The sequence below is a fragment of the Melanostigma gelatinosum genome (assembly GCF_949748355.1).
Source record: "Melanostigma gelatinosum genome assembly, chromosome: 16".
Lineage (NCBI taxonomy): Eukaryota > Metazoa > Chordata > Actinopteri > Perciformes > Zoarcidae > Melanostigma > Melanostigma gelatinosum.
Window position 1 is genome coordinate 19,905,681 of NC_136649.1, and position 15,886 is coordinate 19,921,566.

Genomic DNA, 15,886 nt, shown 5'->3' on the forward strand with positions numbered 1-15,886 from the left:
TAAGTTTTTTTTGTGTAATTAATTTCTAGCTTTGTTTCAGTTCCGTTCCGCCTCCAAAAGATGTTTCCTTCTGTGTGGAGAGAGAACATGCACTGACGAGAGGGCTTCAGGTCAGACAGAAACAGTTTGTTCGAGGCTTTACAGCCTGATGATATTTAACAACCCTCCTCCTGGATGCAGGTGACTGAAGCTTTGCCGGTTCAGTCTTGAGTTTAGAAGACACTCCTGACAGTCTGCCTCCACTTCTACACCAGGTGAGATCATAAAGAAGTGTTAATATGCTGTAGAAAATAATTTAGACATGAATAATGTCATTTAACCACAGTTCTACACAGACAGAGATTTTATTGTCCATTATATTTCAGCATGTCCTCCACAGTCAGATACTGTACATGCGTCTTCCCCTCCAAACACAGTGAAACAGTTTGATCCATATTTCACGTTCCCGTCACACTTTCTTCATGTAAGACTGAGCAATGATGCAATCATCAATTGAAAATACAATGTCTCAAAATAAACACCATTGAGTCATTCCATTGTGTTGAGTTGACATTTTCCCACTTTCACAATAAAACAAAGTCTCTGTGTGCTGACGAGGAGAAAAACATAAATGATGGTTTGTTTTGGGAAATGGTTGACAGAAAATGTAAATAAATAGAATTTGCATTTATTTCGCCCATTACCCGATTATTAATGTAAGGCAGCAGCATTATCCGTCAGGCTTCGGCCCACACTCAGCTGTCCTGCGGCAGCCCGGTGGTGTACAGGTAGGAGACGGTCCCGGCCTGGATCTGGAACGTCTGTCCCTGGATGTGGTGGCTGGAGATCTGCTCATTGGTCTGGCTGATGGAGATGGGCTGGCTGCTCTGGCTGCTGATGTGAATGGCCTGGCCGTGCTGCTCCCTGCTCGCCGGCCCCTGCGGGACGTCCTGAGCGACAGCCAGGTGCTGGATCGGCTGGTGCACCAACTGCAGCTGCTGGACGGGCCGCTGCGCCATCTGAAGGGGCTGCGGGGGACCGTGATGGGCCTGCAGGTGCTCCATTGCCTCTTTACTCAGGGTGATGACGTGCATCTGCTCAGGCTGATGCGTCATCTGGCCCTCGAGCATACTGAGAGTCTGGATGTGAGGGCTCTGGTCCGCCACGCCGCCCTGAGTGACCAGAGCCACGTTCTGGTGCGACGACTGGGCGAGGAGGGTGATTCTGGGGTGGGCTGCGTCTGCCGTGTCCCCCTCTGTGGCGATGATGCTGATCTCCTGGTTCTGACCCGGCACAAAGTTAATGTTGTCCACGTCTCCCGTCACCACCAGCTGGATCTCCTGTTGAGAGCTGCAGGGCAGCTGGTACTGCTGCAGCTGCAGGATGCTCCGCACTTCCTCTGGCGCTGCGGCGGCGTCCGCTGCATCTGGCGATGCTTCGGGTGTCGCGGCTCTTTCCTTGTTGTGTGACTTGGTGTGTGTTTTCAGGTTGTCCAGGCGCGTAAACGAGAGGCTGCAGAAGGAGCAAGTGAAGGGCTTCTTCCCCGAGTGAGAGGCGACGTGTCGTCGTCTCGCGCTGGGGTCTGAGAACGATTTGTTGCAGACGTTACAGTCGTACGGCTTCTCTCCTCTGAAAAAGGACATTTGGAGTTTAATCAAGTTTGTTCACAATGTTAAAGCTGCTTTATTCAACATTTTCTATATTAACAATGGATCATATCTATATTTTGCACTTTATAAAATGTACTTTTTACTTCACTACATTTACTTGACAGCTTTGGTTTGAAGTTACTTTTAAGATGAAGATTTACATTGAAAAACATGATACAATTCGACATTTTCTTAAAGATTGAACCCGTTCACTTTGAAAAAAAGTGTCGAGTTGTTTCCCCTAAGACATTTCCCTCTAACCTGCTCCGGCAGATTACAAATATCTTGACTTTATTTCAACTTTAATTACGTTTTGCTGATATTACATAATGTACTTTTACTTCAGTAGGAATTTGAACACAATATATTTTACTGAAATAAAGGCTCTGAATACTTCCTCCTCTATTGTTGAGTGGACGTCACACTATGAATAAATGAAAGCTCTTTAAATAGAATATGCTTCTCACCTGTGTATTCTGATATGAGTCTGCAGAGTGCTCTTGGCTGTGAAACACTTCCCACAGATCTCACAGGTGAACGGCTTCTCACCTGTGAGGATATCATCGATGTCATCAAGTGCTTCCACATATTAGTGTCACACAACTGAACAGTTTCAACAGCTTGTCTACTTTACCTGTGTGAGTTCTCAGGTGCTTCTTCAGCTGCGCCGTGTCCATGAACTTGTGATGACACTGAGCACATTCTGGTAAAGATTTGCCTTTCATCAAAAACAAAGAACACAGTAATCTGCTGTTAGAGTGACTGTTTGAAAACGAACCTGCTGCTGTTGAAGTGATTCTCACCTGTATGAACTCGGTAATGGCTTTTAAGTTGCCTCTTCTGAGTGAAGTTCTTCCCACATTTATCACAGCTGAAGGATTTCCCTCCTGAGGGTGCCAAGAGGATTCATTCACAGCAGAGCAGTAGAGAACAAAGCACGGACAGACTATTGTGTCTGGTGTTTCATGGGAAAAGTAATCAATATTAATTAAATTTCTAAAAATGTCGTATGTTTCACTACATCACAAACTTACTGTATAAAAAACAATATACAGTACACAAGGTGAAATCCAAAGAACAGCAAATAAAGCACTGCCTTGATACTTGTCTTACCTTCATGGAGGTTCATGTGCTCTTGTAGGGCGTGTTTGGTGGACAGCGCTTTGGAGCAGACGGTACAGACGAACGGTTTCTCTCCCGTGTGCATGCGCTGGTGCACCAGCAGAGTGTGCTTCTGGGTAAAACCCTTTCCACAAACCAGGCACCGAAAAGGCTTCTCTCCTGGGGAAACAATCATGAAACACAGTGACGGAGTAGCAGCACTGAGGTTAATGTGATCCCCGTGTCAGTCCTAATGGAACACGGATCTAACAATCTGTAACACACAAGTCCACAGAAATGTTTGCAGTCGGAAGCTTGTTTCTTAAAAGTCTTCAGTCCTGTGCCATGAATCATAACTCACGAGGCAGATTACCTGTGTGAGTCCTCTGGTGAATCTTTAGAAAGAGGTGGTTTTTGAACACTTTGCCACAGTCCTCGCACCGGGGCTCCGTGTTGGGGTATTTCCTTTTCCTGCCTCTCTTCCCAGGCTCTTCCCCTCCTGCTGTGTCGCTGCTCACCTTGTAGCTCTTGTATTTCACCGGTGGCCTGATTTTGCGCTTGCTCTTGCGGCTCTGGTCGGCTGCTGTGTTGCAATCTGCATCGTTTTTAGTACACGACTCTGTAACTACATCACCACGGTCCATATTTCCAGCCAGTCTCTCGCATGTCACACTTCCCTCCTCCAACTCGGTCACAAGCACATTTTTCTTTGGCCGTCCTCTTTTGCATTTGGACAGATCTGGAGCCACGGTCATGTCGACCTTTACCTGCTCAGTTCTACTCGCTGCAGGAGAGCGCGAGAGTTGAGTGAGCACCTTGACGAGGTCGTGGACCTCCATCAGACGAGCCGTGGCCAGAAGCTGCTCTGTGGCGCTCTCCTCCACGGACACCTGGGCGCTGTAGATGAAATCCAGCACCGCTGCAAACATCTTGGCTGCCATGCCATCCAGCTGGTAGGTCGACTGACTGATCTGATCTTCTGCCGTGAACATGAGGGAAAAGTACTCGCTGCTTGCTGCCAGCAGGGCTTTGTGAGCCTTGTAGTGCACGTCTTCCACGACCAGAGTGATGTCGCACAGTAGGTCCCTTTTCCTGAGCTTGTCAAATTTGCTCAGGATGCTCTGCTTGTGTGAATCTGAATGCAGGGCCATGGGCGAGGAGGTCCTGTCTGCTGCTTTCTGGGACATCTTCTCCTCGAAACGATCTCTTCTGTTCCTGCAGGCAATGAAAGGAAAGTCTCTATTAAAACAGGGTACAGTGCACATGACAGAGAAAGAAACAGGTACAATACACGATTACACTACTAGATAGATATATAGATATAGATCGGCCACTTTTCGATCTCGGCGCTACTGAATCAATGAACTGTCATTGCAAAAAGAAAAGTTGAGGAAACATTAAGTCAATAATCTTGCTTGGTTGGTTGATCAACAGAAAATGAATCAACAAATCTGATCATTTATCATTTAAATTCATTTCTATGAAAGATTATCTGCGTTGTTGTGTTTCCTATCATTGTAAAGTGAATATGTTTTGGTTTTGGACTATTGGCTCTAAAATGCCAGAGATGGGAAATCGTGATGGACATTTTTAACAATTAAAAAAATAATCAACAGATTCATTAATGATGAAAACACTGTAGTCTATGAACGTCATAGTTAAAAATGCCTTTTATAAAACAAAGGTGATAATAAATATTGCTGATCTGAACTGTCCAAAAGACAAATTAATAAAGTTAGAAAAACAACCTCACATTTCCAAAAGCTGGAGACAGTGTTTGGAATTGGTTTTACTCATAAATGACACACCGGATTCATTGATTACCTAAATGATCAATGGCTGACCGATTAATTAGGCTCGCAAACATTAAAATATATAACATTCACATGACTATACCTTTCATAACTTGGTAACATGGTACTCTACAAGTACTGTGTACTAACGTTACCACATCCACACAGAGTTTATAGTGTTTGGTCTCATCACTGCAGATAAACCCTGCAGCGATGTGAACTACTTCAGGGTTAGCAAGCAAGCTAACTTGCATCGTCCCAAACAATGCATCCGCTGCTAGCCAGCAAACAGGCCAAAGCCTGCACAAATGACAACGTTTGAGCCTGATAGTGTGACACTAAAGGACGTTTCTGTTTGTGACGGGATCCAAACAGCTTAAGCGCACGAAACGCGCCGTAACTCAACATAGCAGTGAGCTTTTAGGACCTTACCTTCCACTTCGCCGGAGAGGGTGAATGTGACCGACCTATCGCGAGAGTTGGGTTTCTGACGAGATTTACGCACAGCTGACAAAGATGTTCGTTTGAAACGTAAACACGCAACTAGTCAGAAGAAATCATCTGAATAAACGGGCAATTTTTATGAAGTGGACTTTGTTTCTTCATGTAAATAATCGTAGTCGCTTACGATCTGCACGTGCTTTAAACACAGAAGAAACAAACACGTACTGACATGCATTGGAAGCTTGAGATCGTGATCGTGATCACCATTACAAGTGACAGCCGGAAACAACGTACGCCAGGTGCAGTTTTACACGGACTGTGTTTTTCTTCAGTATAAGACGCTTTGTCAGCGCAACATTCTCAAAAACGGTTATAAAGGTGCAAATACAATATAATATATACAATCACAAAATCAGATTGGAACATAAAGCGTGGGAGGGATCAGTCTTGGTGGGGTTGCATAATATGTCAGATCTTGTAGGTACATGGCTAATATAGAATGTCCATGTTATTACACTATGTCACAATATGGAGTGGTCTCGTGTGACGTCACAGTTTAGCTGTCGGCCATATCATGTCCCATGAGTCAGGTGTGAGGAGTTGTGTTGGGATGATACAAAGTCCGGTGTAGTTCCCTGACTAACAGCGGTCAGGCTTTCTGCACTTAAAACATTATTTGTACTTTGGGAATATTTCCATTTTTCATGCCACTTTAAAAATTGAGCACAAGTAATGATGGCAATATAGTACTTTAAACTTAACTATATATAGTTGACAGCTAAAGGTATTAGTGCAGATTACACATTATGATCACTATATAAAATCTCGAACAATAAGATGTTTATCTACACATTTATGTATTAGTAAGAGGTATTTAATAATATAATCAAACGATGGCAATTCTGCTGTAAAAAGTTGTAGTTTTGATATTTGTACTTTTCCGATATCTGAATATTGTAACTGAGTGAAAAACTGCTGGAATAATCTGCAGCTTTAAGGGGGGGGGAATGAAGTGCTCCTTGGACTGTGCAGTCAGTTAAGGTTTGAGTCGGTGTTGATTAACTTCTTCATGACAAAGGTTGTCTTGCACCATGTGACACACATTCTCTACCGGCAGTTGACCTCCAGTTTGAGACGCAGGCCTGTCCAGGATGAAAAGTGTCCGTGTTGTAGTGGTGGGAGCAGGCGTGATCGGCTTCTCCACCGCCGTCTGCGTCGCTGAGGCTCTCCCTTTCTGCTCCGTGACTCTGCTGGCTGACAAGTTCAGTCCAGACACCACCAGCGATGGCGCTGCTGGGATCATGTTTGCTGCACAGTTTCCAGGTACGCAACAATCTCCCTCTTAGAAAATGCATTAAACCGACTGTTATATTTCACAATGTTCCTCAGTCTGTACAAATTTACCAGGATGATAATAATTTGTAATGTTAATCATAAATTCATATTCTATCCCCACCCCTTTACGTGCACATACAGAGCACACAGGTTTGCTGGTTGAAAATGATTGATTTGACTCCATTTCTCTGTCAGATATTCCCTTGGAAAGACAAAGACGCTGGTTCAAGAACAGCTTCGATCACCTGTTGGCTATTGCTCAATCCCAACACTCACCGGAAGCTGGAGTAATGCTGAGCTCTGGGTAGCGATTGTTATACAGGTCTATAAAAAAAAGGGACGAGTACTCATAAAATAGATGGATAATAGATCGTTTTACGTCCATTGTTTTGATTCTATTCCAGCTGGCAGATCTTCAAGGACGTGCCGGCCGATAAGAAACCCTTCTGGTCAGAGTCTGTGATTGGCTTTCGAGTCATGACCGACAGTGAATTGAAAAGGTTTCCAGAACACAAGTTTGGACAGGCGTACACCACCATTAAATGTGAATGTTCCAACTACCTGCCGTGGCTCGAGAAAAGGTTCGTCTTCCACGTTAAACTCGCATGTTCAGGTCAAACGGTGTAAGGTCATTATCATTTTTCCAACAATAATTTACAGATAATTGCAGTTTAATTTTCACTGCGATTCCACTGAGATGAATAGTTTAAGACGCTCTTTATAACAACATAAATTCTTGTTTGGTAAAAGGTTCAGAAAAGCTGGAGGTCTAGTGGAACAGAGGAAGGTCAACAGTCTTCAGGAATTAAGCAACAGCTATGACGTCATCGTCAACTGCTCTGGTCTGGGCTCCAAACTGCTGGTGGGTGACAACAAGGTCTACCCCGTCAGAGGGCAGGTCCTCAAGGTGGAGGCCCCCTGGCTGCAGCACTTCATCAGAGACGGAGATGGAAAGACCTACATCTACCCCGGCATGCACTGCGTCACTATAGGCGGCACGAGGCAGGAGGGGGACCGGCGACTACACGTGGACGAGGGCGACACGAAGGGCATCCTGGAGCGCTGCAGCGGGCTGGAGCCGTCCATCGGCAAAGCCAAAGTTCTCGGCGAGTGGGTCGGTCTGAGGCCGAGCAGGAGGAACCCCAGGGTGGAGAGGGAGGTGGTGCAGCTGCAGGGCCGCAGGGTCCCCGTGGTCCACAACTACGGCCACGGAGGCTCGGGAGTCACCCTCGCCTGGGGAACCGCCCTGGACGCACTGGGGCTGGTAAGGCAGTGCCTTCATGAAATGCCGCGACAGGCTAAACTGTGAACCGGGTCTGCCACTAAATCCTGCTTTAATCTGTGCCAATAACACTTATCTTTAAAACAAAAACAAGACGTCTTGCCAGTAACACAGACAACTAATCAAAACTTAAATCTTAAGAATTTGCTGTAGGTTTTACATTTTACAGTGTGATGATGCGAAGAAAAAAGTATGTGAAAAATTTTGGTGAACAATTGTATTGGAATCTGTTACGAGAGAATGTAATATTTACAGATTTTTAAATACAGTTGCCTTTGAGTACTGAGATCTTCTGTACTGAACTAAATTGAAAGATACCAACATTTATTGATGTGAAAGTAGAGCAGTGATTAACAAACTCCTCAGCATTTTTACAAAGAATATATGAAAGAAATCTTTATTACTGAAATGAATGAACAGGAAAACACTACGTAATTTACCGATGTGAAATAAACAGCTCTTGTTAACATCTAATGCAAATGCTTGCTGAGTGGAATCCAATTGTTCAACCGTTTAAATTGCTAAACTTTGTTTCAACACTGGAAATTAGATTTCTGTGCCTTAAAACTGCTGATTGTTTACTGCATCAAATACATTGTGATGTATAGTATTCTCCCGTGTGTCAGTAGTTGCCACCAGTACTTGCATTTAGATCAATCAATGAATAGTTATTAATAAAGGCTTTGTTTGATGAACCGTAAATGGCCACTCACTGCCGCGGGGTGATGTCCGTGTAACTGGACTCAGTTGCAGTCTCCTCTACAAACTGGATTCAGCTGAAAGGAGAACATCTGAAATAGAGACGGGGGTGTTCCAGGTCGACCACACCGTCACCAGACTGAAGGTGTACAACGGTTAGTAATATGAACTTAACACCGTCTACACTTTAGGTACGTTACCCGAGGCAGGAATAATTCTACTAGACTGAAAACATGATTTTCAAAGAAACTAAAAAGGAAATTTGTGTTTGGTGTAATCCACATCAACCTATAAGAATGTGACAACGCTTTATATCTATTGTATTATACGGTCTGGTTATTGTTGTGCAAAAATGTACCCAAGCTACGGTTCTCCGCTTGCATTTTTACCTCAGATGGACATGCATCACGGCACACTGCAAATACATGGTTGCATTTTCAGAAATAATTGGTGATTTGGAAAAATGACATGTATTTAAAGGACCAGCGTGTTGAATTTTGGGGCCATCTATTGGCAGAAATGTAAGAGAATATGAATTTGTATGTTTTCTAGTGTACAATCACCTGAAAATAGAAAGTGTATTTTTGGAGAGTTTATTTACCTTAAAATGAGCCCTTCATATCTACATATGCAGCGGGTCCTCTTCATGCACTGCCATGTTTCTACACAGGCTTTAGAGAGGGCCTTTCGTATTTTTAAGTTACCTGAAGGCCACCGTAGTTCTCCAAAACGCTTGCAATATGAGGGGAGAGCAGAGGGGTATTCAGCTGGTTGCAATCTGCAGCCTCACAGCTAGAGGCCACCAAATCAGACACACTGCTCCTTTAAAACATTCTGTACAAAAAAAACATGGTTTTAAGACGGTCAGCATCCAACAGCTGCAGTCAACATCTGTAGCACAGTGAAGTAACACTTCACTGTGCTTTTGAGGCCAATACTTTGTCAGAAAGTGGCTCTATTTTCAGATCAACACTGTGGACCTGGAGCCTTTCTTCTGTCAGGGAACCCAGGTTTACTGAGTTTATGGATGTCTTCTTATTTCTTTTCCTTGTCAGCCGGCGAGCTTCAGAATTAGCCGAACGTGAACGACTCCCCCTGTCCTCTGACGAAATGTGATTTGGGTAGTTGAACATGCAGGCGGTCTCTGCGAGTACAGGTTCAGGGTGTGGGTTTGTTAAGGACGGTGTAGTCAAAGGATGATTGGACCTTTCTGCTGGAGTTGTGGGTGGCAGCTGGAAGTGTGTGCTCTGCGTCGTTTCTGCTTGTTTCGGGGGAAACACATTTGCTGTGTCTGTGCTCAAAGTGCTGGGCACAGCATTATATAACGCGGTTGAGGATTGGGAGGCCGGAAACATGACCTCGCAATGTTTCTGAGAATTCACTTGGTGCGGTGTGCTCTCCTCGGTCTTGACGCTGGGGGTCAGGCTCCAGTTTTTAGGGTGGATGAGTTCTCTCTCCGGCGCTCTGTGGAGGCCGGTCAGAGAGACACTCCGCCTCAGCAGATCTGCTGCTGGGTTTCCTCTTAGCTCCGTGCAGCTCAGACTCCTAGCTGTGGCTCCACTGGGAAGATGACCCTTTGCCGGGCTGAGGAGACTTAAGCTGATCTTCGGGGGTCTTTGCGGTGATGAGATACAGAGCAGGTACTCTGGTTTACTTTGGAGTGAAGTCTTACTAGCGCTGGTGGAGGTCAGGGTCTGGGGGGGAGCAGGGTACTCCGGGGACGGGAGGTGGCTTGACTCAAAACCGGAGGAGGACCTGCTCATGGATGAAGACGTCTTTTTGTCCCTTCCTGAAATAAACAAGTGAAGTGTGTGCAGATCATGCAGGTGCCGGTCAGCGGTGACATGTATTTGACTTGATGAGGGAAAACAGCGGCGCCGAATGAATGACGAAGCAAAGAAAAGAAGCAAGCAGTCAAGACTGGTAAAGCATGGACAGTTTATTCCTCACGCTCAACCCCGACAGGAGCACACTTCAGAAAATGCCACAGAAGTGTTAGAAGAAGTTGAACTTTGACCTTAAACTGTGTTAAACCAAACTAAAAGTTGCTTTAAGTCCACGTTTTAGTGCATTTACAATTATACAAAATGCCATATTTTAACAAGTATAAGTATACTGTTTAGTAAATATTTTAATTCTTCTGCATTATGCAGTTTTCAGGCGCATGATAAAATATTGCGCAACATTATATTTTACTGGGCTAAAAAAAAATATACACACAAACAGCAAAATCTTGAGAGAAATAGACTGTACAAGTGTGGCTGCTCTGACACACACACACACACACACACACACCCTCATTTACTATAAGCACAACTCTTCCCACTTTGACAATTTTAAGACTTAAGCCAAACCAAATATCCACAATAAGAATGATATAGCTGTGAATAAAGCAAGCGTTCACAGTCAACATGTACTGCAATTGCTGATAAAGTTTTTTTTTTTTTTTAGCACTATGTAAATCTTCTCACACGTCGGTTCAACAGTCACCATTTTCAGCAAATGCAAAAAACACCGCACAGCTAACTCACCACTCAACTGCAGATCTATTTGTGAGCAGACGTAGAAGCTGCTCCACGTATAGTTTGTTCAAGGGTGTGAAAAATGTCTGCCGGTCACTGCTCGGTTCAATGTGATGGAAGTGAACTTTCTAGTCCCGTAATAAACCTCGTGTTGTCCCCTTTTGAATATTGTATTGAGAATGTCATGTTTGTAAAGAAAGGCAAGATATGTCGTTGTCAAAAGGCCTTAACAGACAAAAAGGTGATCGCAAAACAGTTTCAATGACGCCGGAACAGAAGAGAGAATGACTTGAAGAAGAAACAGAGCACCAGCAGTAAATGTGACGACAGAGTTTTTCCAGAAGAGCAGGAAAGCTGAATTTGGCGGCTTTGAATGCTGGAGCATCAAGGAGGACTGAAGACAGCTCGGGTCTTTCTAGTGAAGGATGAGGCCACAGAGGGCAGAGGAGGAGGAGGGAGGAGGTGGGCAGTGTTCACAGGCGACTCAGGCTGTCATTACCGTTCTCCAGGTTCTCGTTGCTCTCGTAGCAGCCGGAGTCCCGCGGGGAGTCTCCCGCGAGTCCACGCCTGTCCAGCAGCAGCAGCTTCTCCTGTGAGCCTCCAGACTGACTGCCTCGCTCCGGGTCGCTGCTTCCTGCAATGCACAACATCACCAACAGGGGGCAGACAGTCACGTCTCATGATCTCCAGTGATAACTGCTGGGGAACAGCCTGTGCTTTATGCTTTTGAAGATAACAAGGACAGACACATCAAGAGATTCCTTAAAATTGTGGAGTGTAAACTGTGAGGTGAAGGACTCTCAAAACAAGTTGAAACTAATCTTCACAGATATGTCAGACATATATAGTATATATAGATATATATATTAATCTAATCAGACTTTGCAGGGTTTTCTGTAATCCATCCTTTCACTATTAAGTGAGTGTTATGTTATGAGGAAGAATGAAACATTTTGTACGAACATTTCAACCTTGAATGAATATTATTCAATGTGTCTCTACATGTGTGATGCTATTTATGTTTGGAGTCTTATGTGGCGCTCAGGTGTTGGTTACCTGACCCGCCATCATACTCCTGCAGCAGCTCCACAGCGGTGAGCAGCACTGCTCTGTGCTGGGCGTCTCTGATGTTCAGCTCATCCAGGTCGTCCTCCTCCAACAACTTGAATGTGTCCAGATCCTCATAGCCGTTAAAAAGGAATGTGGGGAGATACTCCTGTGGGGGGAGGGGGTGAGCAAACGGGTAAATAAAAAATAATCAACGGCACGGATAGCTTTTTGCCCTCGTTTCCAGTCTTCATGCTACTGTAAGCTAAGCTAACCGTCGGCTGGTTTATATAAAGCACAGAGACATGAGAGTGGTGTCAATCTTCTCATCCAAATCTCGGCAAAAGAAAAATGATTTCTTTAAACACAGCTAGAACCAATTTATTTCATGTCTGACGAAGATTATTACTTTGAGGTTGATGCGATCAAGGAGCTCCTCCACAGAGGTGGGTTTGGGTTGCCGGGCCTTCCTCCTCCTGCGTGTCTTCTTGGGCTTCACCTCTTCATTCAGGACATCCACATAGATGAACTTGAAGGTGCCGACTTTACCGTTGAGCATTCCCATCCACGTACCCATCGGAGGCTTACTAATGACGTCGATGACGTCTCCACTCTGCAAGACGAGACCAGCGGAGCTCGAGTTTCTGATACGATATCATCGCTACATGACGCGTAATTCACCGGCTAAATAATAACGTGCTCGTACCTTAAGTTTGAGCGAGTCTGTGTCGTAGGGACTGGGGGTGAAGTCAGTATGAACAAGAGCGCGTCCACAGAAGGGTCCGCGGTACGGCAGCTCATCCTCTTCCCCGTCCTCAGACTTCACACTCTCTCTGTTGCTGTTTGAGGAGTCGGTGGTCCCCACAGTCTGACCACCTGCACAAACCACACGGAGACAAATCAACCACTCAAGGACATGAGACTGCACGGCTCTGTTAGCGTTTGAAAAATATGTTTCATGTCTTGGAATCTGACTGAGGCACCAGATGTTACACAGTTATCCACACAGAAAAATACAATAAGACCAGGAAGTTCAGACTATCTCCAATATTGACCATGAAACACTTTTCTGACAAACACCACACATCTGCTGTTCCAGGGTCATCTTAAAACAAACAGAATTATTTGCAGTACACTCAGACCCGGCACGTACACACACACTGTAAACACAGACTTACTCATGGAACTTTGTCCGCTGAGGGAACTCCTCAGGCTTTCCACAGAGCCTCCTGGCTTCAGTTTGGGTTTCTCTACAGAGTCACAGTCCTTCTGAGGGGAGTGAGGGCAGCTGCATACGCGGTCCGGGCTCGACTAGGACACACAGAAGAAGAAAAAAAATATTACCTATGCTTCAAAATCGTCACCACATTAACGAGTGACAGATGCTGCTGTGCGATACCGACTGTGCGTACCTGCTCAGCGAGAGAACAGTGGTATCTCTTCGATATGCGCTTCCTCATAGTTTCTCTCACAGACTTGACTTTTTTGCCGAGGGAAATACGAGATGTTGGAGACTTAACGGGATCCCTCACACCATCTCCGTCTTTATTCTAATGCACAGACACAAAAAGCAGAAAATAGGCAAATAAACAAACTATTTATTTTGATCCAGTGTATGAAAATTCAGGAAGAAAGACGGCTACGTACCATGTTGTCGTTGTTGATGACCGCATGCAGTGAGCGGTTCGTCAGGTCAAAACCTCCGAAGCTACAAGCTCTCTGTATCAAACAAACAACAAAAGCAGGACACTCATAAGTAGAGATGTCGGTGGAGTTGGGGGGTTCCCGTGCAGAGTACAATGAGTTATTAAGAGCGTTCATCCAGCCACCTGTTGCATCACTTTTGCTACAATTTGAATTATTTTTAAGATGAAACAAGGGGCACATACGTTCCTGCAGCAGGTCAGGTCACCACAGATCCCACGAGGGGAAAATACAAACATTTTCTCAGAACCACTGACTGACTTTGGAAACTCACCAATTAGAATGAAAACAGTCGACAGTATTATACAGAATGGCCTCTATTATTTCCTGAAGTGGTCACCCATCACGGACTCTCAAACTGGTTTGGACTATATTACCATTTAACGAGCATCAGCTCAGAAGCTGGAACAGTGCATGCAGGGTTGCATAATGTTGATGGATATCAGTGGAGTTGATGTGACGACTGCAGGATATATTAAGTCAGTGCAGCAGCTTTAAACATGCACCACTCGCCAAACAACAATCTTAACAAAGGCTGCTATGAACTCACTACTGACCCCATGTTGGCTGAGCGGGCTGAGGATCCGGTGACGGAGCTCTCCATCGGTCACAGAGCGAGCGATTTTGGCTTCCTCATGATTGCAACCATCCATTTCAGAAGCGGAAGAGCCAGTGCCTTCCCCCGCCTCCCTCACCTCGCCTGCTACACATGTCTCCTGATGAACAGGGCTTCTACTCGACTTTCTAAAGGCCTGGAAGATCTTCTGGCTGCTGCAGGTGTCCAGGCTGCTGGAGGAGGGGGAGGTGGTCAGGCTGTCCGAGTCCCTGTCATAGGAGAGCTGGTCCCGCAGAGCTGAAGCCAGGAAGTCCACGGGGCAAACGGCAAGCTTCTTCTGCACACCTGAGTACAGTGAGGCGCTGGCATCTCCGAAAGCAAGTCCATCCATCATTAAGCTCTCTGGAGGGTAAAAAGAGGAGAATGGAGGAAGGTAAATATACAATACAATGTCAACATATTAAAGAAAAATGTAAAGAAATGCTCAAGTTTAAGATTTGACTACAAATAAGTTTGGACTTTTTAAAATATCAGGTATCAGCCCAAACACGGTATTGTCCCCAGTTTGAATGTGTTGTCTTATGTTGTGTTGGAGTGTCTAACAGTCTACAAGCTGTTTCAGAGGCAGAGCTACTGTTATTGCAGCACAGATCTTTAGTCAAACAGTCATTAGATCGGGCACAATCACTGATATTGTCTCTCGACTCTGCGTCACATTCATAATTGTGGTGTTCCTCTTCATAAACATCGTATGTTTTTACTGTGAACACCTGGTAGTTTTCACATCTTGGCTTCACTTATGGAAACACAATTTCACTGGCATAAAAAAAAAAAACTACCGTACTTCACTTGCACTTTTGATCAAGTAGCATCACATAGTAGGACAGTGAGACGGTTCTACAAAGACTCAAACACACTACAGTGGCTGCCGCATCGACTTGGGCTTCATGAGATAAAGTCAGATGGTTCAGTACCCTCTGCTCCAGGCCTCTTGGACTCATCAATTCTGATCAGCTTCTTCTTCACCTTCCGGGTTGAGTTGACCAGTTTGTGGAGTCTCCTGAACGTCACAGATTCCTCTTGTTCATTGTCTGACAGGTCACAAGGCTGATAGGAGAGACCGGAGAGAATCTTAAGCACAGAGAACATTCACCAGAGAGTTACGGTAAAATAGCACAACAGGTCTGTACATAGTGGACTGTTACCAGTGGAAAGGCCGATTATTTGAGTTCTCTGCTTTTGGTAACTTGCATTAAACAATAAAAGGTATATAAGCTGTGTGCATGTAGATGCTACCCGCTGAGCATTCTGTAGAAGCGACATGTGGCTGAATATAAACATGTGGTTGGAAACCACAGTGATGACACTGAAGCCCACGTTAACAGCTGCCCCGTACGCTCTGCATTCTAGTCGTGGGAAAAAACTAAAAGCTAGCTTCTTGGAAATCACCTTCACCTTCAAATGAAACGATGGTTCGTGAAAAGGTCGGTGGTACGTTTGAAGACTCGGGTCACAGATGTTGAGGTTTTTAAGTCTGCTGACCAAAACATGAGCGGTATGTACATCCCAGAATAGACGTCAAAAGACGAGATGAAAGCAGATTTTAAATACACAGCAACAACTCAATGCCAGTAGAGATGCTCTGTAATTAACAAAGAACAGGGGAGGGGGCAACAGACGTGCAACCATGAGACAGAAAGAGAAACACACACACACACACACACACAGGAGAAATAGTCAGGTCATCCAGACCAATCTGAAAAATGTGCCCTGCA

General features: G+C 44.9%; 3 protein-coding genes across 5 annotated transcripts in view; 1 reads left to right on the forward strand and 2 right to left on the reverse strand.

The window, feature by feature from the left end:
• Nucleotides 1–437: 437 nt before the first annotated feature.
• Nucleotides 438–3,930, reverse strand: zbtb24 (zinc finger and BTB domain containing 24). 2 transcript variants are annotated; one of them, XM_079287201.1, is made up of 6 exons: nt 3,103–3,930; nt 2,742–2,909; nt 2,432–2,515; nt 2,263–2,346; nt 2,096–2,177; nt 438–1,491 (listed from the first exon to the last, which is right to left on the reverse strand). In XM_079287201.1, the coding sequence occupies exons 1-6, from the start codon at nt 3,914–3,916 to the stop codon at nt 735–737; spliced, it is 1,989 nt and encodes a 662-aa protein (XP_079143327.1). In that variant the 5' UTR covers nt 3,917–3,930; the 3' UTR covers nt 438–734. The 2 variants fall into 2 exon arrangements, with proteins under 2 accessions (XP_079143327.1, XP_079143326.1); XM_079287200.1 differs by having other exon boundaries at nt 438–1,608.
• A 2,187-nt stretch (nt 3,931–6,117) lies between these two features.
• Nucleotides 6,118–7,760, forward strand: ddo (D-aspartate oxidase; the record flags this gene model as incomplete). 2 transcript variants are annotated; one of them, XM_079286056.1, is made up of 4 exons in its annotated part: nt 6,118–6,289; nt 6,497–6,605; nt 6,706–6,924; nt 7,058–7,760. In XM_079286056.1, 4 exons carry the CDS (start codon nt 6,118–6,120, stop codon nt 7,608–7,610), a joined length of 1,053 nt encoding a protein of 350 aa, XP_079142182.1. In that variant the 3' UTR covers nt 7,611–7,760. The 2 variants fall into 2 exon arrangements, with proteins under 2 accessions (XP_079142182.1, XP_079142183.1); XM_079286057.1 differs by having other exon boundaries at nt 6,706–6,882; nt 7,052–7,760.
• A 1,680-nt stretch (nt 7,761–9,440) lies between these two features.
• The window catches only part of sash1b (SAM and SH3 domain containing 1b), a gene marked incomplete at both ends in the record, with an annotated part of 29,004 nt that continues 22,558 nt past the window's right edge, over nt 9,441–15,886 (reverse strand). The window contains 11 exons of the mRNA XM_079286167.1: nt 9,441–9,587; nt 9,665–10,071; nt 11,304–11,438; nt 11,861–12,020; nt 12,261–12,464; nt 12,558–12,727; nt 13,030–13,162; nt 13,264–13,401; nt 13,499–13,570; nt 14,113–14,513; nt 15,086–15,218. Coding sequence (XP_079142293.1) covers nt 9,441–9,587; nt 9,665–10,071; nt 11,304–11,438; nt 11,861–12,020; nt 12,261–12,464; nt 12,558–12,727; nt 13,030–13,162; nt 13,264–13,401; nt 13,499–13,570; nt 14,113–14,513; nt 15,086–15,218 — 2,100 coding nt within the window. The remainder of the gene's footprint in view (nt 9,588–9,664; nt 10,072–11,303; nt 11,439–11,860; nt 12,021–12,260; nt 12,465–12,557; nt 12,728–13,029; nt 13,163–13,263; nt 13,402–13,498; nt 13,571–14,112; nt 14,514–15,085; nt 15,219–15,886) is intronic.